Consider the following 23,119-nt stretch of genomic DNA (forward strand, 5'->3'; position numbering starts at 1 on the left):
AGAGTCCATTTTGTTTGTAGATCTGACAAAAAGTATATGTGTGTGCGTGTGTGTGCACGCGTGTGTGTGTATACTTTCAAAGCCACTCCAAAGAGAGCAGATTTATATAAAAGTGTTTGCTTTTAATGGGCCTTGGGCGTTTGTCAACTGAACTCAAGTACATAGCTAAGCATCAGGTCTCAAAATCATTACATTCCTTTTTTGGAAAAACTGTTTCTCCTTTTGAGCTGAAAAGTCCAAATGTCACCATATAGGATAAGGTGAACTGAACTGAAACTCTGACATTCTCATGAAGAAATGTAGACACATGTCTTTAGGAAGGCAAATGTGAGCATGATTCTCACCATGAAGGAGTGTAGAATTATGTATGCTTTCTTGCACATCAGAAAAAGCATGAAATGTGAATTTACATGTAAAATACCGCACTTGATGTTAATTTAAATAAACATTGAACTATCTTTAATAGTCCGTACTCGTTCATTTTTTGTGGCTCTGTTGTGGTAGTCATTAAACATTTAAAATAATAGCATCAACTACTCATACCACAATCAGCTTTTTATATCTGTCTTGTTTCCTTTTCTTTCTACTTGCTGTTTATTCTATCACAAATGCCAGTTTCAACTCTGAGCTATATGAAAATGGTTACTTTTGGCATATTTACTCCATCAGACTGTTATCAATATCATTTTTTTTTTTGATACAGGATCTTGCTCTTTTACCCAGGCTGGAGTGCAGTGACACTATCAGGGCTCACTGCAGCCTCAACTCTCAAGGCTCAAGCAATCCTCCTACCTCAGCCCCCAACAGCAGCTGGGACCACAGGTGCATGCCACCACACCTGGCTAATTTTTTTGAATTTTAGTAGAGATGAGGTTTCACTATGTTGCCCAAGGCTGGTCTTGAACTCCTGAGCTCAAGCGATCCTCCCACCTCAGCCTTCCAAAGGCGTAAGCCACTGAGCCCAGTTCAATAGTTCTTTTCGAAATAGACGTGTTCCGCCAGATTTAATTGTGAATTGGTAATCGAATCACTGTGAAGCAAACCCTGTTTTACCTTCCATTTTCACTTGTTCTCACAGTTAACAACAGACTAGTTGACTTTCATGGAGAAAGCATTTAAAATGGAGTGTGATGAATTAGGAGCTTAGCCATGGATAGGTCCATGGGAGGGCAATGTGCTACCCACTTGAGCAAGAGCTTCTCCTGGGAGTTTATCACAATACTGGCTTCCTATTTTATCAGACAGGATGGAAACGCTCCTTTAAGTTTCAACAGGAGAAAATTGTCAGGACATTATATTTTTCAACACAAATCTGTGTTTGCCTCTCTCAGTCCTTATCTGTTGTCTTCCTGTTCCCTTTACTCTCTTTTCCTCCCTGCATCCTGACTTCTGTCCCAGGTTAGTCCCAAACACATCAGAATCCAAGAGGAAGGACGTTGCTCACCATTCTCCAACTAATGATTCCCTCCTTGACTCATCCACTGTATTGAGAATGCTCCAGCTGGGCGCGGTGGCTCATGCCTGTAATCCTAGCACTTTGGGAGGCCGAGGTGGGTGGATCACCTGAGATCAGGAGTTCAAGACCAGCCTGGCTGACATGGTGAAACCCCATCTCTACTAAAAATACCAAAGTTAGCTGGGGGTGGTGGCACGCATCTGTAATCCCAGCTGAGGCAGGAGAATCGCTTGAACCCAGGAGGCGGAGGTTGCAGTGAGCCAAGATCACACCACTACACTCCAGCCTGAGCAACAGAGCGAGACTCCATCAAAAAAAAAAAAAAAAAAAGAGAGAGAGAGGAGAGAGAATGCTCCATGGCTTAGTTGGATGCTAATCAATTTTACTGCATCTATTTTGAACCAAGTCCTCTACAAATTCAAATATGGCCTGGGAGTTTTCTTTGCTTTTCAGGATAAGATACAAGCTCTAGGGTCTTGGCACTCAAAGTAGGAGCCATAGGCCAGCAGCAGCCACGTCTCCTTGGAGACTGTAAGAAATGCAGTCTTAGGCCCCACCCCAGAAACCCTGAATCAGGATCTGCCTTTCCACAAGATCTGCAGGCGAATGCACGGTAAAGTGGAACTCATACCATGCTCAGGCCTGCTGCCACTTCACGTCTCCCTATTTTACAAAATGTACAATTTGGGCTGGGTAAGATGACTCAGGCCTGTAATCTCAGCACTCTGGGAGGCCAAGGTGAAAGGATGGCTTGAGACCAGGAATTCGAGACCAGCCTGGGCAACATAGCAAGACCTCATTTCTATAATTTTTTTTCTTAAATTAGCAAGACATGATGGTGTATGCCTGTGGTCCCAGCTACTCAGGAGGCTGAGGCGGGAGGACCGCACTACCACACCCAGCTAGTTTTTGTATTTTCAGTAGAGACGGGATTTCTTTATGTTGGCCAAGCTGGTCTCGAACCCCTGACCTCAGGCAATCTGCCCGCTTTGGCCTCCCCAAGTGCTGGGATCACAGGCATGAGCCACCGCACCTGGCCTGTTTTCTTCATTAAGGTTTGGTGACACTACCTTATTTATTGGACACAGAATCTATACCATTGTTCAATCAACTTGTGTATGTTACTCATAAACTCCCATTGAATTGCACTTAAATGAAAGGCAGAGATGCTGTTGGTCATCTGGTGGACCCAAAAGAGGGCTGTGGCTGGAGCAGCTGAAATCCCTTCTCAGGAAAAGCAGCTGAGCACAGAGTTTAAGGCACATTGTGTGCCTATAAGGACTCTAGGAGTGAGCACAAAAGCAGGGTGAGGCAAGGAAGGAAGAAAGCAAATTAAGAGCAGTGTCATTTATGAACTGGCCACAAGATTCCCAAGAAACCCAGCTGGTTACACAGGAACATATGAAACCACTCCTCAGAAACCTCCCTAGGAAGGAAAGGTGAGCAATACATCTGCCAGTGACTTCCTGCTTCCTTTCTCTCATTGGAATAAGTTTGTCTGCCCCATTAAGTGTTAATCCTCCTCCATTTCTGGGTTCTTGCCCAGCCTTTTGAGCAGCTGCTAGATAAGCCAGAGCCTCAGGTGGTAGACTTACAGGAACTGCAGCCTATGGCCCTTTGCCTGTTTTGTAAATAAAGTTTTATTGGCACCCAGCCATACCCGTGGACTTATGTATTGTCTGGTCTGTTTTCTTTCTTTCTTTCTCTCTCTCTCTCTCTCTTTCTTTCTTTCTTTCTCTTTCTTTCTTTCTCCTGTTCTTGCTCCGTCGCCTGGGCTGGAGTGTAGTGGCGCGATCACAGCTCACTGTAGTCTTAACCTCCCGGGCTCAGGTTTAAGTCATCCTCTCACCTCAGCCTTCCGAGTAGCTGGGACGACAAGTGGGCCCCACCAAGCGAGCTATTTTTTTTTTTTTTAAGAAGGAATCTCCCTCTGTTACCCAGGCTGGAGAGCAGTGGTGTGATCTCAGCTCACTGCAACTTTTGCCTCCTGGGTTCAAGCGATTCTCCTTTCTCAGCCTCCTGAGTAGCAGGGACTACAGGCGCCTGCCACCACACCTAGCTAATTTTTGTATTTTCAGTAGAGATGGGGTTTCGCCATGTTGGCCAGGCTGGTCTTGAACTCCTGACCTCAGGTGAGCTGCCCGCCTTAGCCTCCCAAAGTGCTAGGATTGCAGGTGTGAGCCACCGCACCCGGCTTTTTTTTGGGGGGCGGGGGAGGGTGGGGACAGGGTCTCCCTATGTTGCCCTAGGCTGGTCTTGAACTCCTGGGCTCAAACAATGCTCCCACCTTGGCCTCCCAAAGTACTGGGATTACAGACATAAGCCACTGCACCTGGCCATGTATTAGCTATGTCAATTTAAGTATCAGTAAAACCCACTTGGAAGGCTCATTCTGAATATTAAATGAGACAATGAATGTAATATTCAAAGCACAGTGCCTGCCTACACTCCATAAATTATTATATTATTTAAAAATTATTTATTAGGCCGTGCGCAGTGACTCATGCCTGCAATCCCCACACTTTGGGAAGCTGAGGTGGGCAGATCACCTGAGGTCAGGAGTTCGAGACCAGCCTGGACAACTTGGTGAAACCCCGTCTGTACTCTAAATACAAAAATTAGCCGGGTGTGGTGGCAGGTGCCTGTAATCCCAACTACTTGGGAGGCTGTGGCAGGAGAATCGCTTGAACCCGGGAAGCAGAGGTTGCAGTGAGCTGAGATCGCGCTACTGCACTCTAGCCTGGACGATATAGTGAGACTCCATTTCAATAAATAAATAAATAAATCTTATTTATTATTTAAATTCAAATTATTGTGAATGGCAGTCTCCTTACTTAGGCCGTTTCTGCCATCCATCTGCTCCCAGCCACCTCCTCTACTGGATTCTAAGGGATATCTGAGTCTCACCATAAACCCCATCCTTTTGGTTGAGACATCTCGATGCCAGGGGACTCACCATGAAAAATAAACTGGCTGGGAGAGAAACCCAGGAACCATCTTCCAGCAGTTGATCAAGTACATCTGATCAAGTGGGAATGGTGCGTAAATGGTGGATTGTGGAATGAGAGAAAGCCAAGATGATGGAGCATTTCCAGGGAACAGATGCCCCAGGCAGCCCAGACTGTGAAAATGGAGAGCGAATTCAGGTGTTAAACTGGGAAGGAGGGAAAAAAGGAGGAAGGGTTCATGCAAAAACAGATGTACCTTCATATACTCAAAGACCGATTGTTTCTGCACACATACCTCAAAGTTCATATTCAGCACTGCCATCCCTGGATCTCCCATATCTACGAAACTTCCAGATGTTTCTGCCTCCCAAGTGCATGCGTGTGTATTTGCTTCACTTTTCTCAGATTTATAGTTGTACTGTTTCATGAAAAGATTTGTCAGGCCGGGCATGGTGGCTCATGCCTGTAATCCCAGCACTTTGAGAGGTCAAAGCGGGTGAATCACTTGAGGCCAGGAGTTTGAGACCATCTTGACCAACATGACGAAACCCCATTTCTACTAAAAGGACAAAAAATTAGCCGGGTGTGATGGCATGTACCTGTGGTCCCAGCTACTCAGGAGGCTGAGGCATGAGAATCACTTGAACCCAGGAGGCAGAGGTTGCAGTGAGCTGAGATCATGCCACTGCACTCCAGCCTGGGCAATGGAGCAAGACTCTGTCTCAAAGAAAAAAAAAAAAAGTTTGTCATCTCAGTTCACCTAAGCTGGAGTGCAGTGGTGCGATCACAGCTCACTGCAACCTCAAACTCCTGGGCTCAAGTGATCCTCCCACCTCATCCTCCCCAGTAGCTGCAACTACAGGTGCACAGCAGCATGCTCTGTTAATTTGGATTTTTGTAGAGATGGGATCTCACTATGTTGCCAAGGATGGTCTCAAACTCCTGGGCTCAAGTGATCCTCCTGCCTCAGCCTCCCTAAGTGCTGAGATTACAGGTGTGAGCCACTGGGCCCAGCCTCTCATACCAATTTCTAGTTTCCTCTCACTTTGATGGCAGGGTTTTAAATTTAGTCTTACACGCATGCTTCTACACCTTTACTCTGAGGCTCATCTTTACCATTGTCATCTGTGCCATGGGCCTAGGAATCTGCATTCATATCTATTTTCTCACTGATGAGATTCTGACTACTGACCTTGAGTAGTGGGCACCAGAGTCGGCCAGAGCCCCCTGGAGAGTGCTCCCAGGTTATCACATAGGAAGCAGAGAGGTGGAGTGTGTTTTCTGGGGCATGAAATAGAGATTCAAATGCAGGGACCCCTTTGCCTGGCCCACTGGCCGTCATCCTTCAGGCAAATGTACAGACACTCTTAATTTTTATCTTTTAAAGCACTTTCCATTACACCAACCTCCAGAAGCAACTCTGCTTACCAAGGCAGAAGGAAAGAGAGCCATTGTTCAAATTAGATATTAGAATTCAAGCTTTTAAACATTAATGCTTGGGCAGTAGTTCTCTGGTGCTTCCGACTGTTTTTACAATGGAATGTGTAATCCAGCAGAGCTGTTAAGCTTTCTGAAGACGTCAGTCTGTTCTGACTTCTAGGAAGGCAGCTGTGGAGTGAACTGGCTGCGTTTATAGACATGCCAGATCTGGACTCTTTTGAAGTGGTGGAGTTTGCAGCCCATTGTTGTTAAATAAGGCTCCGCTTCCTGTCTGGCAGTAGAGCCTCCCGCCTGCCTTCTGTGGGGGCCCAAGGGAAGCCAGTCCTGCTGTCCCTAGAGGAAGACGACACAGATCATGCCTTCCTTAAAACCGCAAAGCTGGTGGGGAAATTCAGCTGGGCTGCTGGGGTGGGAGGCCAAGTGAGGAGAGTCCATGAACACAATGGGGACACCTGCGCTTTGGTTACTTGAAAAAAACCCAGAGAGGGGCCCATTTTACCAGGAGAGAGGAGGAAGGGCGTCTCTTGTGTGGTCACAAAGAGCCAATGAGGTTTGTTGAAGATGATACATATGATGAAGCTGGATTTTTTTTCTTTCTTTTTTTAAAAATAAAGGCCATAATCTAGAAAGAGCACTTCTATTTTCAACCTTGAAGAACTTAAAAAAAAAAAATCTCACAGTATGCTTATTGTAATAATTAACACTGATATTATTTTGAAACTTACATGTGTAGAATAAAGCAAGAGTTTTCAATGTATGAGAAAACATATAGAAAAATTAACGCAATTAAGAAAAATCCAAATAAATAGAACTGAAAGTTAAGGTGCAAAATGTGTCTGTGTATACTTATGCTGAGCACTTTTCCCTTTTTTTAAATGTTTTTAAATTTAATTGTTTGTGTGTGTGTGTGTGTGATAGGGTTTCACTCCATTGCTCAGGGTGGAGTGCAGTGGTGTAATCTCCGCTCACTGCAACCTCCACTTCTCGGGTTCAAGTGATCCTCCCACCTCAACCTCCCCAGAAGCTAGGGCTACAAGCATGCCCCACCACGCCCAGCTAAGTTATGTTTTGTTTTGTTTTTTGAGACAAGGTCTGGCTCTATCGCTCAGGCTGGAGTGCAGTTGGCACTATCTTGGCTCACAGTAACCTCCACCTCCTGGGCTCAAGTGATCCTTCCGCCTTAGGCTGCCGAGTAGCTTGGATCACAGGCCTGGGCCACCACACTGGGCTAATTTTTGTGTTTTTAGTAGAGGCAGGGTTTTGCCATGTTGCCCACTCTGGTCTCCAACTCTTGAGCTCAAGCGATCTGCCCACCTCAGCCTCCCAAAGTGCTGGGATTACAGGTGTGAGCTACTGCTCTTTCTTTAACATTGATCTGGTTGTTTCATTCATTAATTGTAAATGAAAATCCTGCCTCTGTGGGGTTATTTCCATGAATGATAGAGGCCATAAAAAAAGCACTATTTGGACAACCATCTCTGCTTAGGAGAAATGCAGTTATAGGGATCAGTCACAGTTTATGAACATGTTCTAGCGCCTTAAAGGCATCAAAATCAGGATGTCAGAGTCCCAAATAGGAAAGATCTAGTCCACGAGGCCTGTTTCTCTAGAAGACCAGTAAAGATGGCAGGTTTGGCGCTCTAGCTGCCAGAGAAACCACCAGGAAGGCTTGGTAAATGGGGAGAAAGGTAACCTTCCCAACTTTTCGGCTTCTCCTTCCACTTCCCTCCTCCTCCTCCCTCTTTCTCTCCTCTCAGCCCTCCCTCTCTCTGTCCTCCTTCTCCGCCCGCCCAAGCATCACCTCGTGAGGCCTCGTGGCGTTAGCCCAGTGCGCTCGGCCCCCACCGAGCCTGGCTCTACTGCAGGCGCTGGGGGTTGGGGTGGGGGAGAGGCCCAGGGCGCATGATGCCGCCCCCAGCCCGCCCAGCACATGACCCAGGCAGGCCGGCGGGGTCCTGGCACACCCGAGCCGCGTCCGTGAGCACAGCCCATGGCCTCCCCGCGCCTAGGGACCTTCTGCTGCCCCACACGGGATGCGGCCACGCAACTCGTGCTGAGCTTCCAGCCGCGGGCCTTCCACGCGCTCTGCCTGGGCAGCAGCGCGCTCCGCTTGGCGCTGGGCCTTCTGCAGCTGCTGCCCGGCCGCCGGCCCGCGGGCCCCGGGTCCCCCGCGACGTCCCCACCGGCCTCGGTCCGCATCCTGCGCGCTGCCACTGCCTGCGACCTTCTAGGCTGCCTGGGTAAGGGCGCGCGCGGCCCGCGGGTTGGAACCCGATCTGTGCCTGGGTGAGGGCGCGTGGCCCGCAGGTTGAGACCCGACTAGTACCTGGATAAGGGCGCACGGCCTGTGGATTTGGACCTGTTCCGTGGTGGAGTGAGGACGAGAGGCCCGCGGTTTGGAACCTGCCCGGTGCAGGGCTGAGGGCGCGTAGCCGGCCGGTTGGGACCTGCTGGGTCCCTGGCTGAGGGCTTGAGGCCCGCGGGTTGGGACCTGATTGGTGTCCGGGTGAGGGCGCACGGCCCGCGGGTTGAGACCTGCTCTGTGCTGGGATGAGGGCGTGAGGCCCTGGGGTTGGACCTGCTCAGTCCCCGGGTGAGGGTGCGTGGCCCGCAGGTTGAGACCGGATCGATGCCCGGGTGAGGGCGCATGGCCCGCAGGTTGGAACTTGATCCATGCCCGGGTGAGGACCCACAGCCCGCGGGTTGGAACTTGATCGGTGCCCGGGTGATGGCCCAACCCACAGCTCGCGGGTTGGGCCGGGCGTCTGAACACTTGAACCACAGAGAAAAGAGAAAGCGGAGGCGGTTCCCTAGGTACCGGACGGGACGACTAGGGGTTTTTTTGTTTGTTTGTTTGTTTTTTTGAGACGGAGTCTTGCTCTTTCGCCCAGACTGAAGTGCTGAAGTGCAGTGGCACAATCTCTGCTCACTGCAACCCCCGCCTCCCGGGTTCAAGCGATTCTCCTGCCTTAGCCTCCCGAGTAGTTGGGATTACAGGCACGCGCCACCACGCTCAACTAATTTTTGTATTTTTAGTAGAGACGGACTTTCACCATGTTGGCCAAGTTGCTCTCGAACTCTTGACCTCAGGTAATCCGCCCGCCTCGGCCTCCCAAAGTACTGGGATTACAGGCATAAGCCACTGCACCCAGCCGACTAGTTAGTTTTGCAAACAGATGTGGTCGGTAAAATTCCCATCCAAGGGACGATGAGTTTTAAAAATCCGTTTATTGTGTTTGTTACAGGGAAACTTCAGATGGCGCAGTTAAGCAAAACCCAAACCAGAAAAGATTTCCTCGGTTTTGCCCAACTGCACCAGGGAGAGACTAACAATTAACACACTCTCTCTCGCTGTGTGTGTGTGCGTGCATGTGCGTGTGTGAATTATTTTCTATTGTGCACTATATATTCTCTCAAGTATTTTGTAAGCTGAAATCCCTTCCCTATCCAGGCTTTTTGGGTATGATTTTTACACCACAGGTGCACAAACTGCAGCTCTCAGACCAAATCCTGCCTGTTTTCTAGGGCCCACGAGCTAAGAATGGTTTTACATCCTATTTTTCTTTAAATTAATGATTTTTTCGAGACAGGGTCTCACCCTCTTGCCCAGGCTGAGTGCAGTGTCACGATCACAGCTCACTGCAGCCTCGACCTCCTGGGTTCAAGCGATCCTCCCACCTCAGCTACCCGAGTAGCTGGGACTACAGCCACAGGCCACCATGGTAGGGTAAATATATATATACATATATTTATATATATATATTTAGAGATGGCATCTCACTATGTTGCCCAGGCTGGTCTCCAACTCCTGGGCTTAATTAAGAGATCACCACCCTTGGCATCATAAAGTGTTAGGATTACAGGTGTGAGCCACCTCACCCAGCCCTAAAATGTTTTTAAAAATCAAAATTAGAAAATATTTCCTGGCATGTGACTATTACTGAAATTTAAATGTTAATGTCTACAAATAAAGTTTGATGGGAATGCAGCTATGTTGTTCATGTGCATTTGTGAATTATCCATGGCTGCCTTTACCCTACAAGGGCAGTGTGAATATTGGACAGAGAAAGTATGGCTCCCAAAGCCAAAAATATTACAGAATGAGCTTGCCAACATCTGCTTTAAACTATTATGTGACACTTTATACAGGCCTCTAAGCTAGATTTGGCCATTCTGTTTAGCTTTTTTATTTTGGAACCTTTCCACCATGCATAAATGCAGTCTATAACAGAAACACTTACAGTGAATCCCTATATGTGGGATTTGTGGGGTACAGGTACCCGGCTCATCTGCTCCCCTCTTCACCCTCCTCACTAGATTAATGTGAAGCAAATCTCAGGCGCCATCATCCTGCCCATTCAGATCTCAGAGAGAGCTCTAAAACATAATAATTTTAAACATTTGCAACCCCAATATCATTATCACTTTATTTTTATTTGAGACAGGGTCTCACTCTGTTGCCCAGGTTGGAGTGTGGTGGCATGATCATAGCTCACTGCAGCCTTGAACTTCCGAGCTCAAGGGATCCTCCTACCTCAGCCTCCCAGGTAGCTGGGACTACAGGCACGCATCACCACACTGGCTAATTTTTGTATTGTTTTTTCAGAGCTGGAATCTCACCATCTTGCCCAGGCTGGTCAAACTTCTAGGCTCAAGCGATCCTCCTACTTCGGCTTCCTAAAGGTGTGGTGGCTCACGCCTGTAATCCTAACTATCCTAACTACTCAGGAGGCTGTGGTGGACGGATTGCTTGAACCTAGGAGTTCAAGACTAGCCTGGGCAACATAACAAGACCCAGGCTCTACAAAAAAAAAAAAAAAAAAAAAAAAAGCCTGTCATGGTGGCATGCACATGTGGTCCCAGCTACTCAGCAGGCTAAGGCAGGAGGACCACTTGAAACCATGAATTCCAGGCTGCAGTGAGCCGTGATCTAGCCTGGGTGACAGAGCCAAGACCCTGTCTCTAAAAAAGTAAGGTGTACCCAAACATCTTTTGAGGGTTAGTGAATAACACTTGCATATCTGTTAGCCTTTAGGAGGGAAGTGGATGAGGTTGTGAGCAAATAAGCAGAAGTCAGGAAAAGGCTGGGTGATCGGGACCCCTTACTGAAAAATAAGAAATTTGAATGCCTGTGGGATAGGGCTTTTATTAAGCTCAAAGGAGTGATAAATGCTGAAAATTCTAAGGCACTGTAGAGAAGAAAGGCATTGTTTTTGTTGGCAGTGGCTTGATAATGAGAAGATGTCTTGAGCTTTTTAGTGTTCACAGTTGTCCTTTAGTAGTGTATTACATAGTGTGTGTTTAGTGGTATATTACATGGTATGTGTTTAGTAGTATATTACATAGCATTTGTTTAGTAGTGTATCACATGGTGTGTGTTTGGTATATGATGTGATTTTAGTAGTGTATTGCATAGTGTGTGTTTAGTGGTGTATAGCATGTATACCAGTGAGCACTACTACATAGCATGTAGCTTGGTGTTGTTTACAGTTCTCCCCTTTATATTACCTAGTGTCCTTTTTTTTTTTTTTTTTAGACGGAGTCTCACTGTGTCGTCCAGGCTGGAGTACAGTGGTACAATCTTGGCTCACTGAAACCTCCACCTCACAAGTTCAAGCAATTCTTGTGCCTCAGCCTCCTGAGCAGCTGGAATTATAGGCGCCCACCACGATGCCCGGCTAATTTTTGTATTTTTAGTAGAGACATGGTTTCACCATGTTGGCCAGGCTGGTCTCAAACTCCTGACCTCAGGTGATCCACCCACCTCAGCCTCCCAAAGTGCTGTGATTACAGGCGTGAGCCACCGCGCCAGGTTCTTTTCTTTTTTTCTTTCTTTTTTGTTTTTTGTTTTGTTTTTTTTTTTTTTTTGGACACAGGGTCTCACTCTATTGCCCAGGCTGGAGTACAGTGGTGCAATCTCGACTCACTGCAACCTCCGCCTTCTGGGCTCAAGCGATTCTCCCATCTCAGCCTCCTGAGTAGCTGGGACCACAGGCTCATGCCACCACCCCCAGCTAATTATTGTATTTTTGTAGAGACGGGGTTTCGCCAGGCTGGTCTCATCTCCTGGGCTCAAGTGATCCGCCGGCCTTGGCCTCCCAAAGTGCTGGGATTACAGGCGTGAGCCACCGTGCCCAGACCCTAGTGTGCTTTTAAACAAAGGATATTGCATTACCTAACAAAGAACCATCATATGTACCATGAGTGTGCATACCGTTTTGAGGATGTTAGACATTTGGGTCTAATAGCAAGAGAAACTCACAAAGAATAAATGTTAAAGGCAAATTATTGAGAACTAATTTGTGAAAATTTTAAATGTAGTGTTTAAAAAAAGAATGAAGGAACTATATATTTGAACTTCTAAATTGAGCTTTTTTAAAATTCTTTTTTATGTGAGGAATAACTAATATAGACACTGAAAATGCAGCTGAGAAATACAGATTGCTAGTCACATACTGCAAGTAAACAAACAGACAAAATAGGGATGAGACTGTGGCCAGCTATGGTTTACGTTAAAGTGCCTGCGTTTGTTTTGCTACCATGAGAGTTATTTTCTGAGTTTCAGGCCAAGCGTGGTGGCTCATGCCTGTAATCCCAACACTTTGGGAGACCAAGGCAGACGGATCACTTGAGGTCAGGAGTTTGAGACCAGCCTGGCCAACATGGTGAAACCCTGTCTACTAAAAATACAAAAATTAGCTGGGCGTGGTTGCGGGTGCCTGTAATCCCAGCTACTCGGGAGGCTGAGGCAGGAGAATTACTTAAACCCGGGAGGCGGAAGTTGCAGTGAGCAGAGATTGTACCACTGTACTCCAGCCTGGGTGACAGAGTCAGACTCCGCCTCAAAAAAAAAAAAAAAAAAATAAAGATAAAAAAATAAAAATAAAAAACGTTATTTTGTGAATTTCAATCTTCTTTTTCTCTCTGCACACACCAATATGTATGTTTTTTTCTTCCTTTTTTCCTTTTCCCTCCTTCTTGTCTTTTTCCCTCCCTCTCTCCCTCCTTCCTTCCTTCCTTTCCTTCCTTCTTCCTTCCTCTCTTCCTTCTCTATTATGTATCTATCATTTTTCCAAAGCAAGAAATCAGCTTTAGATTTGATTAGGATCAGATACAAAGCATTATCCAATTCTCTTTTAGGTGTTGTGATCCGGTCCACCGTGTGGTTAGGATTCCCAAATTTTGTTGACAGCATCTCAGATGTGAACCGCACGGAAATTTGGCCTGCTGCTTTCTGCGTGGGGAGTGCGGTGAGTCCAGTCCCTCGGCATGCCCTCTCCTCCCTACCTATGCTCCTCAAATCGCAGCAGCAGCAAACCCTGGGAGTCTGTTAGAAATGCAGGTTCTCAGGTCCCGCCCCATCCTGCTGATCAGGAACCCAGCCCTCTCTGTGTTTTAACAAAACCCTCCAGGGGATGCTGCCGCAGACACTCCAGTGTTGTTTCTCCCTCCCCTTCACAAATGCATCCTCTGCTTAAATGCGGCCACAAGCAAAACCAGCTGCCACAGAAAAAGTTATCAATCCATTGGATGCATTTCGTTTAAATATATACTTAAATATATTAAATAAAACATATAAGCCGGGCACGGTAGCCCACACTTGTAATCTCAGCACTTTGGGAGGCCGAAGCAGGTGGATCACTTGAGGCCAGGAATTCGAGACCAGCCCGGCCAACAGGGTGAAGCCCCATCTCTGCTAAAAATACAAAAATTAGCTGGGTGTGGTGGCGTGTGCCTGTGGTCCTAGCTACTCAGGAGGCTAAGGCAGGAAAATTGCTTTTCCTCCGCCAGGAGGCGGAGGTTGCAGTGAGCCAAGATCGCGCCACTGCACTCCAGCCTGGGTGACAGAGTGAAACTCCGTCTTCAGACAAAAAATAAAACCACATAATTATATATAAAGAAATTATTGAATAAGTAAATAGATATCATATATACACAGACACACATACACATGTATGTTATGCTCCATCCGTCACGGTGGTGCTCAGGTGAGTGATTTGAAGCACATTCCCTGATGCTGTGTTGACTGCCCTGTGCTGGAGCAGAATTGCCAGTTTCCTCGCTTCCCTGTCCTCAGTGGCTTCCTAACTGCATCTATGAGCCTCTGTCTCAGCCCACGGTAGCGAGACATCTTGACCTTGTGTCGTTTCTAACACTGGAGTCCCCTTCCTCCATCTTGTCTTTGGAAGGACTGCCTGAGTCCCTCCTCCCCGTACTCATTCTTCCTCAGAACAAGAGCTTCTATCGAGTTCAAAGCCCCCTTGAGCCTGCACCCCAGTTTAAATGACATATCTTGGCACTTCATCCTCCCTGCATACAAGTGGGGCAGAAGGCAGAGTTCCTTAGTCAAATCCAAATGCCTACACCCATCCCAGGCCACACCCTCCTTGGTCTCAGGGGCTGTGCCCACTTGTGTCCCGAGAGCTGTCACATGCGGCTTCCTGACGTCAGAGGAAGCCGGTGTCTGCCCTGCTGTCTCAAGGATGGGCTGGGCTTCTTGTACCTGTTTCCAGACATTTTGATGCAGGGCTCTTCCCAATTGCAGATGTGGATCCAGCTGTTGTACAGTGCCTGCTTCTGGTGGCTGTTTTGCTATGCAGTGGATGCTTATCTGGTGATCCGGAGATCGGCGGGACTGAGGTATTCACGGAGGAAATGGGATATCTGCCCTAGTTCTATTTTAGAGGGAAGATTAGAGATGGCACTGAGCATTTAAAAGTATTTTGTAGTGTTGCAGACACCGTCATTCAAAATCTGTCAGCTGGCGCCTCCGCCTAGAAACATCCATGGCAGCTCATTTTCATAAGAGGCCAAAGGCACATTTAAAATATTAGCCAGGCACAGTGGCCTGTGCCTGTAATCCCAGCTACTTGGAGGGACTGCATGAGGCCAGGAGTTTGAGACCAGCCTGTGAAACTTAGTGAGAGTCCATCTCCAAAATAACAAAATAAAATCTTGAGGATTTTAAAAACCTTGAAAGCAAGTAATTCAATAAATGAAATATTTGGAACTGGACAAATACGAAAACAGAATTGGCATGTATATAGACAATTTTATTGTTTAATTTTTATGTTTTAGAGACAGGGTCTCACTTTGACACCCAGGCTGGAGTGCAGTGGTTCACTGCAGCCTCAACCTCTCAGGCTCAAGTGATTCTTCCACCTCAGCCTCCCAAGTTGCTGGGACTATAGACATGTGCCACCAAACCTGGCTAATTTTATTATTTTTGTAGAGATAGGGTCTTGCTATGCAGCCCAGGCTGGTCTCAAACTCCTGACTTCAAGTGATCCTCCTGCCTCGGCCTCCCAAAGTGCTGGGATTACAGGCATGAGCCACCGCATAAACAATTTATTATTATATGCAAAGGTTCAAGGGATATGTATATATTGACACTTCATGCTAAATCTGGAACCTGAGAATGCTGGGGCTGGAGGTGGCTGCTTGGCAGGGAGTTATTCAGTGGTTAGTACCTGGAGCACTGGTGTGTTTGAACTGATGCCCAGTCACTTGTGAGCTGTGTAGCTGTTGGCAAGTTGTTTAACTTCTCTGGACTTCTGTTTTCTCAGCTGTGAAATGGTACCTACCACACAAGGTTACTGCAAAGAGTAAATGTGATAATCCGTGTGTATGGTTAAGAACAGTCCTGGCATGTTACAGGCTCTTGATACCTATCAGCTGTTATAGTAGGTGGGATGCACACATGTTGAGGAAACATCCACACATAGAGCTGAACTGACACAGAGAAGCTGGACATGGCATGGCAGGGCTCCAAATCCAGGAAGCATTTGCCCCCACCAAGTTCATGGTCCACTTGATTCAGGTCCCTTTTGGAGGGAGCCCTTCCTTGCCGGTTTTTTTGTTCTTGGTTTTGTTTAAATACAGCTTTATAGGCCAGGCACAGTGGCTCACACCTGTAATCCCAGCACTTTGGGAGGCTGAAGCAGGAGGATTGCTTGAGCCCAGGAGTTTTGAGACCAGCCTGGGCAACATAGTGAGACCTCATCTCTACAAAAAATAAAAAAAAGATAGCCAGGCATGGTGGGGTACAACGGTGGTCCCAGCTACTCGGGAGGTTGAGGTGGGAGGATGGCTTGAGCCCAGGAAGTCAAAGCACAGTGAGCCATGATCGTGTCACCGTACTCCAGCCTGGGCGACAGAGTGTGACCCTATCTCAAAAAACAATGCAAACAACAAAAAAAAAAACCCAGCTTTATAAAGGTCACCTGTTTAAAGCCTAAAATCCAGTGGTTTTTAGTGTATTCACAGAATTGCATAACCATCACCATCATCGATTTTATACCATTTTAATCATCCCCTCTAGTGCTGGTTATTAGTCACTCCTCACTACCCCCTCCCCACAGCCCCCAGCAACCACTTATCTACTGTGTCTCTGTGGAGCTGCATGTTCTGGACATTTCATAGCAATGGAATCATACACTACATGACCTTTTGTGTTTGGGTTTTTAACTCAGTGTAACATCTTCACGGTTTATCTGTGTTGTCACGTATCTGTGCTTCATTCCTGTTATGGTCTGAATGTTTCTGTTCCTCCAAAAATTCCTATATTGAAATTCTAACCCCCAAGGTGATAGTATTAGGAGGCGGGGCCTTTGGGAGGTTATTAGGTCATAAGTGGGATCAGTGCCCTTGTAAAAGGGGCCCCAGAGAGCTCCCTCACCTCTTCTACCATGTGGGGACACAGCAAGAAGGTGCTATCTATGAACCAGGAAGCGGGGCCTCACCAGACACCACATCTGCCATACCTTGATCTTGGACTCCCAGCTTCCAGAGCTGTGAGCAATAATTGTTGTTTATAAGCCACCTCGTGTGTGATGTTTTGTTATAGCAGCCTGAATGGACTCAAACAATCCCTTTTCGTTGCTAAATAATATTCCAGTGTAAGGCTATACTACATTTTGTTTATCCATTTATTGGTTGATGGACATTTTGTGTGCTTCCATTGTTTTGACTACTTCCATTGTTTGGCTACTAGGAATAATGCTGCAATTGACATTTGTATGCAAGTGTTTGTGTGGACATATGTTTTCATCACATATTCCTGAGTATATATCTAGGTATGTAATTGCTGAGATATGTGGTAACCTTGTAAGAGTAAGAAACTGTTAAACTGCTTTCCAAGGTGGGTGCACCATTTTACATTCTAGCAGTAATGTGAGGGTTGCAGTTTATCCACATCCTTGTCAACACTTGTTATTATCTGTCTGTTTTAATTTTAGCCATCCTAGCACATGTGAATTGGTAACTCTTCATGGTTTTGATTTCACTGATGACTAATTATGCTAAACATCTTTTTTCATGTGCTTATTGGTCATGTATGTATCTTCTTAGAGAAATGTCTATTCACCTCTTTTGCCCATTATTTCATTGGGCTATTTGGTTTTTTATTATTGAGTTGTAGTTCTTTATTCTAGATATAAGTAGCATATTACATACATGATTCACAAATAGTTGCTCCCATTCTGTGGTTTGTCTTTAAACCTATTTGATGGTATCTTTCAAAGCACAAAAGTTTTTCATTCTGATGAAGTCCAATTTTTCTATTTCTTTCTTTGATTTCTTATGCTTTTGTCATATCTAAGAAATCATTGCCTAACCCAAGGTCACAAAGATTTAGACCTATGTTTTCTTATGGTTTGAATGCTTAAATTTAGGTCCACTTAGAGTTAATTTTTGTGCACAGGTGACTAATGGGTCCATCTTCATTATTTTACATGTGGATATCCAGTTGTCCCAGCACCACTTATTGAATAAATTTACTTTTAAAGCCAATATCAGTAAATAGAGATCATATGTAGGCTATAGAATATGTTGGGTAATCCCAGTAGATCCCTGCTCTAAAATCATTGACATTCCTTATATAGATCACATCATCAACTTTGGTCTCTCTGGCCTGAAGTTTAGTGCTTACTTCATTTTTATGCTTGTTCCTTCCATCTTTTTACCTTAGCTCCCAAACTCTTACACAGCTGAACCAAACTGAGATATGCCTGGTTGTGAAAATTCTCCAGGGACGATAGTTAAGGTCAGAGCCAGCTAATTAGGTATATCACTGAAGATTCATTTTGGCTACATAAAATATATATAATAATAATGACTTAAACCTGGTAGAGATTTCTTTCATGCTAAAGATGTCCAGAGGTAGGCAATCCAGGACGCTTGTGATGGACATCAGGGATCCAGGTTCCTTGGATTTTCCTGCATCACTATTATATTGTGTGACTTCCATCCTCAAAGTGTCATGGCCCAATATAGCTGCTGGTGCTCCAGTCATCACACCTACATTCTGGGCATCAGGAAGCTGGAAGAGAACAATGCAATAGAGGCCTGTGTTCCCCTGAGCCAGCTTTAAGTAATGTCCTGGGAGTTTCATACAATGCCAGTTACATATTATTGGCCAGAAGTTAGTTTTTTTTTTTGTTGTTGTTGTTGTTTTCTTTGAGATGGAGTTTCACTCTTAGTTTCTTTTTTTTCTTTTCTTGAGATGGAGTTTCACTCTTAGGTTCCACCCCACCCCCCGCACCCCCCGATAGAGTTTCACTCTTTTTGCCCAAGCTGGAGTGCAATGGCATGATCTTGGCTCACTGCAACCTCCACCGCCTGGGTTCAAGTGATTCTCCTGCTTCAGCCTCCCAAGTAGCTAGGATTACAGGTGCCTGCCACCACAACCAGCTGATTTTTGTATTTTTAGTAGAGATGGAGTTTCACCATGTTGGTCAAGCTGGTCTCGAACTCCTGACCTCAGGTGATCCACCTGCCTCGGCCTCCCAAAGTGTTGGGATTACAGGTGTGAGCCACCGTGCCTGGCCAGAACTTAGTTTCATGCCACACTTAGCTGCTAGAGGAGGTAGGAAATAGACTCTGTGAGCTGAGCATGCAGCTGCCCTCATGACATCCAGATTATGTTACTGAGGTTTTGAAAAAGGAAATATGGCTTTGAGTAGGTAATTAGCAGTGTGATAAAACCATGGCCCTGAAGCTCTCGTGATTGGCATGTCTCTGTCTGAGCATCCCTCAGTGTTGGAGAGGCTGGAGGTCTGACGCAACTGTAGATCTTATAGATGCTAGTTATGGGTAGAAGGGTCTCGGGGTGCTGGAAGGAAGCTGGGAGAAGAGTAATGCCCCCTGCTGCCATAGGAGGATGCATTACTTCACCTCCACCCATGGTGGGGATGTAGGGGAAAAGGGATGGGGTCCCACGGGGCAGTCTGAGAACTGTCTGGACCCAGTGGACAGACAGGGCCCTGAGAAACTGGGACAGGCAATCATGAAGCCCTCCTCACTTCAAGGAGAATGTTTGGGAGTTCATTTGGAGCTCAGAGATCAGAAGGCAGGATGTTGGGGGTGTTAGAGTCTAAAGGGTGTTGGGCAGAATGTGGCTTCTGGGGACCTGCCATCACCCAGAAAGTGAGTGTCCAAGGATGTGGAACATCTAGACGCCTCCCAAAGGCCAGAGCAAGGGCGGGTTTCCAGGATTGGGACAAGCATCTGTCCAGAGTGAAGTTGGTGCTCCCATCGAAGAGGAACAGGCCGATGTCAGAGAAATAAGACAGTGCTATAGCCCAGGAGACCAAGCCCTCACCTACCACCTGGCGGACGTCCTGCCCCCTGGAGCCTGCCTGTGAGGCCTCGGAGGGGACACGCTGGATAGTTTGAGCCAGGGCTGAGAGCGTGGCTTCAAAAGATTCTGTACCTCTCCTTTTAAGAGAGAGCTTGTTTCCAGAGCTGTGGGTGGGGTTGATTCTGATAGTGGCCTTTAAGAGACTGCAGCTGGTAGACCTGGGGGCCTCCTGAAAATTCCAGGACAGAGGGCCCAGCTTTGCAGGGATGGCTGGATTAAACTTCACATTCCCGTCTAGATCCTTTCAGGACTTAGCTATTTTCTTTGGCACGGGAATATTTTTTCTTTTAATCCTAATCCTAAGAAATGTCATTAAGACAGATTTAAAGTTAAAACTTAAACCACTGCTCTGGTTCGAGGTGTGGGATGTACAGGTTTTAAACAGTAACAGAAGGCACTTGGGATCCTGGAGCAGGTCTTGAATGGAAGTCACTTCTTTGCTGTAAGAAAATGGAAGTGTGAAAGGAAACGGGGTCCGGGGAGACCTTTGCACACCTGGGCATGGAAACTGCCTAGAGTGTGGGTAAAGGACCAAGGGTCTTCAGCCCGTGGGGGGCGCAGACTTCTCCTGATCTGCTGTGGATTGGGGTTCAGACTTCTGCCCCGGTGTGGGTTTCAGAGGCCCAGGCTGATGTCAGGGTCTGGAATGCAGAGATTCTGCACTCTCCAACACCCAGCCCTTTGCAGAAAGCCTCTCCGTTAGTTATCTGAGTTTCACACAAAGCTTCGAGTTCCTGGCCCACGTTGCTAAGACATACCCCCAACCCTAACCCGCTCCCAGCCCAGCCAGGCCATGGGAGGGCCACACCAGGAACCAGTCACAGTGTGGGAGGCAAAGCATGCTGGAAGCGTTTCTTTTCCTCCTGAAGCTCTTTGGACTTGTTTCTTTTGTCTCATTGTAGAAGGATGTCCTTTCTCACTCAGATCCCTTTGTCTACACAGCTGATCTTCCAAGTTAAAGTCCCGATGGGGTGGGGGTTATGATATTTGCTGGGAATCTGGTAGAGTTTTGAGGGACAGCCACTCATCCCATGGAGCCCCAGCCCCCCACCCCACCTTGTCCCATCAGACAGGAGAGGCAAACCCAAGACTGGACAGCACCAGTTGGCTCTGCAGAGCCTCCATCTTCAGTCTTCCTGAGGCATCTGGAAGGCTGCAGTCTCAGCTCCTGGGGGAAATGGGGCGGGGTATATGGAAGTACAAAGATGAAAGCTAGAGACTGCAAGAATGCCAGCTGTGCAGGGAACGGGAGCTGGGAGGCAGAAGGCAAGCCCCCGCTCTCCTTTCGGGAAGCACGTAGTAGTAGCTGCTGGTTCTGCCGAGACAGCCTTCCCAGGTGGGACTGAGCATTCAGACTTGGCTATTAGGTGTGGAGGTGACTCCAGGAGGGCTTGGGGATAGGAGCTCCTTGCTTATTGGGTGAGCTGAGTGTTCAGGAGGCATAAGGCCTCTCTCGCTGAGGGGCTGTGAGGGCTCACATGGCTGAGAAGGAGCCCCAGGTTCGTGTCCTTCTGTTAGGAAACCTCAGGTTCAGGTCAAGGTTTGCTGTAGATCCACCTGGATTCACTTCCATGCCAGAGGATGAGGTAGGAAAGAGCAAACCAGACAAGCCCAAACACAGCTCCTCCCCCCCTTCTGACATCTCCATAAAAACTTTGCAGTCACAGACATTGGCTGGTTTCTTCTCTAAGCTATCCCCTCATCTTTTATAACTTTCTTTTTTTTCAGATTCTGTTTTTTTCCATTTTATTTTTATTTATTTATTTTTTGAGATGGAGTCTTGCTCTGTCGCCCAGGCTGGAGTGCAGTGGTGCGATCTTGGCTCACTGCAACCTCCGCCTCCCAGGTTCAAGGGATTCTCCTGCCTCAGTCTCCTGAGTAGCTGGGACTACAGGTGCCTGCCACCACACCCAGCTAATTTTTGTAGTTTTAGTAGAGATGGGGTTTCACCATGTTGGCCAGGCTGGTCCTGATCCACCCAGCTTGGCCTCCCAAAGTGCTGGGATTACAGGCATGAGACACTGCGCCCAGTCTTTTTCAAGTTTTAAGGTTTATCTTATTGGAAAATTTTTTTGAATAAATGAAAAGAGCTCTCCAGTAGATCAGAGTTACACCTAAACCGACACGGTCCTGTGTGGCCCACAGAGGCTTCTGTGACCCAGTCCCCAACACACGGCCCTCCCTCTGTCCTCTCTCACCCTCTCTGCTCCAGCCACACCCAGCTCCCAGCTTCTAGAAGGAGCCTGTATTCCTTTTTTTTTTTTTTTTTTTTTTAAGAGACATGTCTCACTCTGTCATCCAGGATGGAGTGCAGTGGCATGATCACAGCTCACTGCAGCCTTCAACTCCCCGGCTCAATAAATCCTCCCGCCTCAGCCTCCTGAGTAGCTGGGGTTACAGGTATGTACCTCCAGGCTAGGCTGCCGCTCACATTCTTTGACTTGTGGCCTTTTCCTCCATCTTCAAAGCCAGCAATGGTGGGTTATGTCCTTCTCAAATTCCCTCCTCTCGGGTTCTCTGCAGCTAATAGTCTCTGCTTTTCTGGATTCTGGCAATTACACTGGCCCAACCCAGATAACCCAGGATGACCTCCTTATCTCAAACATCCTTAACTTCATCACACCTGCAAAGTCTCTTTTGCCATATAAGGGAACATTTTCACAGGTTCCAGAGATTAGGACAAGGACATCTTCAGGGAAATGTATTTGGGTTATCACAAGTGTTTGTCCACTTTAACTTATAAACATAGTCTCTGCCAGGCATGTTGGCTCATGCCTGTAATCCTAGCACTTTGGGAGGCTGAGATGGGAGGATTGCTTGAGCCCAGGAGTTTGAGACCAGCCTGGCAATATAGCAAGACTCCATCTCTACTAAAAATAAAAAAGTTAGCTGGGTGTGGTGGTGAGTGCTTGTAGTCCTAGCTACTTGGGAGGCTGAGGCAGGCTTGAGCTCAGGAGTTTGAAGTTACTGTGAGCTATCACTGTGCCATTGCATGCCAGTATGGGTGACAGGGGGAAACCCTGTCTCTTAAAACAACCACCACCACAAACATAGTCTCATCTCTTAGATTAATCACGGTTACGAGCCTGACTTCATGTAAAATCTTCTCCATCCAGCTGTGGCCTGTGGGGCTGGCCCCCAGCGGGGGCACAGGCTGGGACATTACACTGATTCTTCTATGTTATCCTCTCAAGATGGTCACCCCCATGCAGGCAGGGACTGTTTCCTGTGCCTAGAAAAGGCATGATCTTTGCTCAATAAACATTCAGCCAATGTACACTGAGTGAGACATACTGCGCTGATACAACTCTGATTCTTTTAATTGTAACTTAAATACTGTAATATTCGCCTTTTAAAGGTGTGAAGTTCAGTGGCTTTTAGTGTCATCTGCAAGGTTATATATCAGTTAGCCTCACTACTACTAGTTCCAGAACATTTCTACTATCCCAAAAAGAAACCCTGCACCCATTAGCAGCCCCCACCATGTCTGCAGAATCACACAATGTGTGCACCCTTTGTGTCTGGCTTTTCACTCAGCATTGCTTCTGAGGTTCACCCACGGAGTAGCATGCATCAGTACATTCATTTCAACTCGATGTCACCTTTGCACGTGCTGACAGCCATCTTGTAGGTTAA

General features: G+C 46.9%; 1 protein-coding gene across 1 annotated transcript in view; it reads left to right on the plus strand.

Moving 5' to 3' along the window:
• Positions 1-7,798: 7,798 nt before the first annotated feature.
• Positions 7,799-23,119, plus strand: part of LOC105478109 (G protein-coupled receptor 143) — a 42,020-nt gene continuing 26,699 nt past the window's right edge. Inside the window, exons 1-3 of the mRNA XM_011735100.2 lie at positions 7,799-8,084; positions 12,985-13,094; positions 14,390-14,484. Coding sequence (XP_011733402.2) covers positions 7,835-8,084; positions 12,985-13,094; positions 14,390-14,484 — 455 coding nt within the window. The 5' untranslated portion in view covers positions 7,799-7,834. The remainder of the gene's footprint in view (positions 8,085-12,984; positions 13,095-14,389; positions 14,485-23,119) is intronic.

Source organism: Macaca nemestrina, chromosome X (assembly GCF_043159975.1).
Source record: "Macaca nemestrina isolate mMacNem1 chromosome X, mMacNem.hap1, whole genome shotgun sequence".
Classification (NCBI taxonomy): Eukaryota; Metazoa; Chordata; class Mammalia; order Primates; family Cercopithecidae; genus Macaca; species Macaca nemestrina.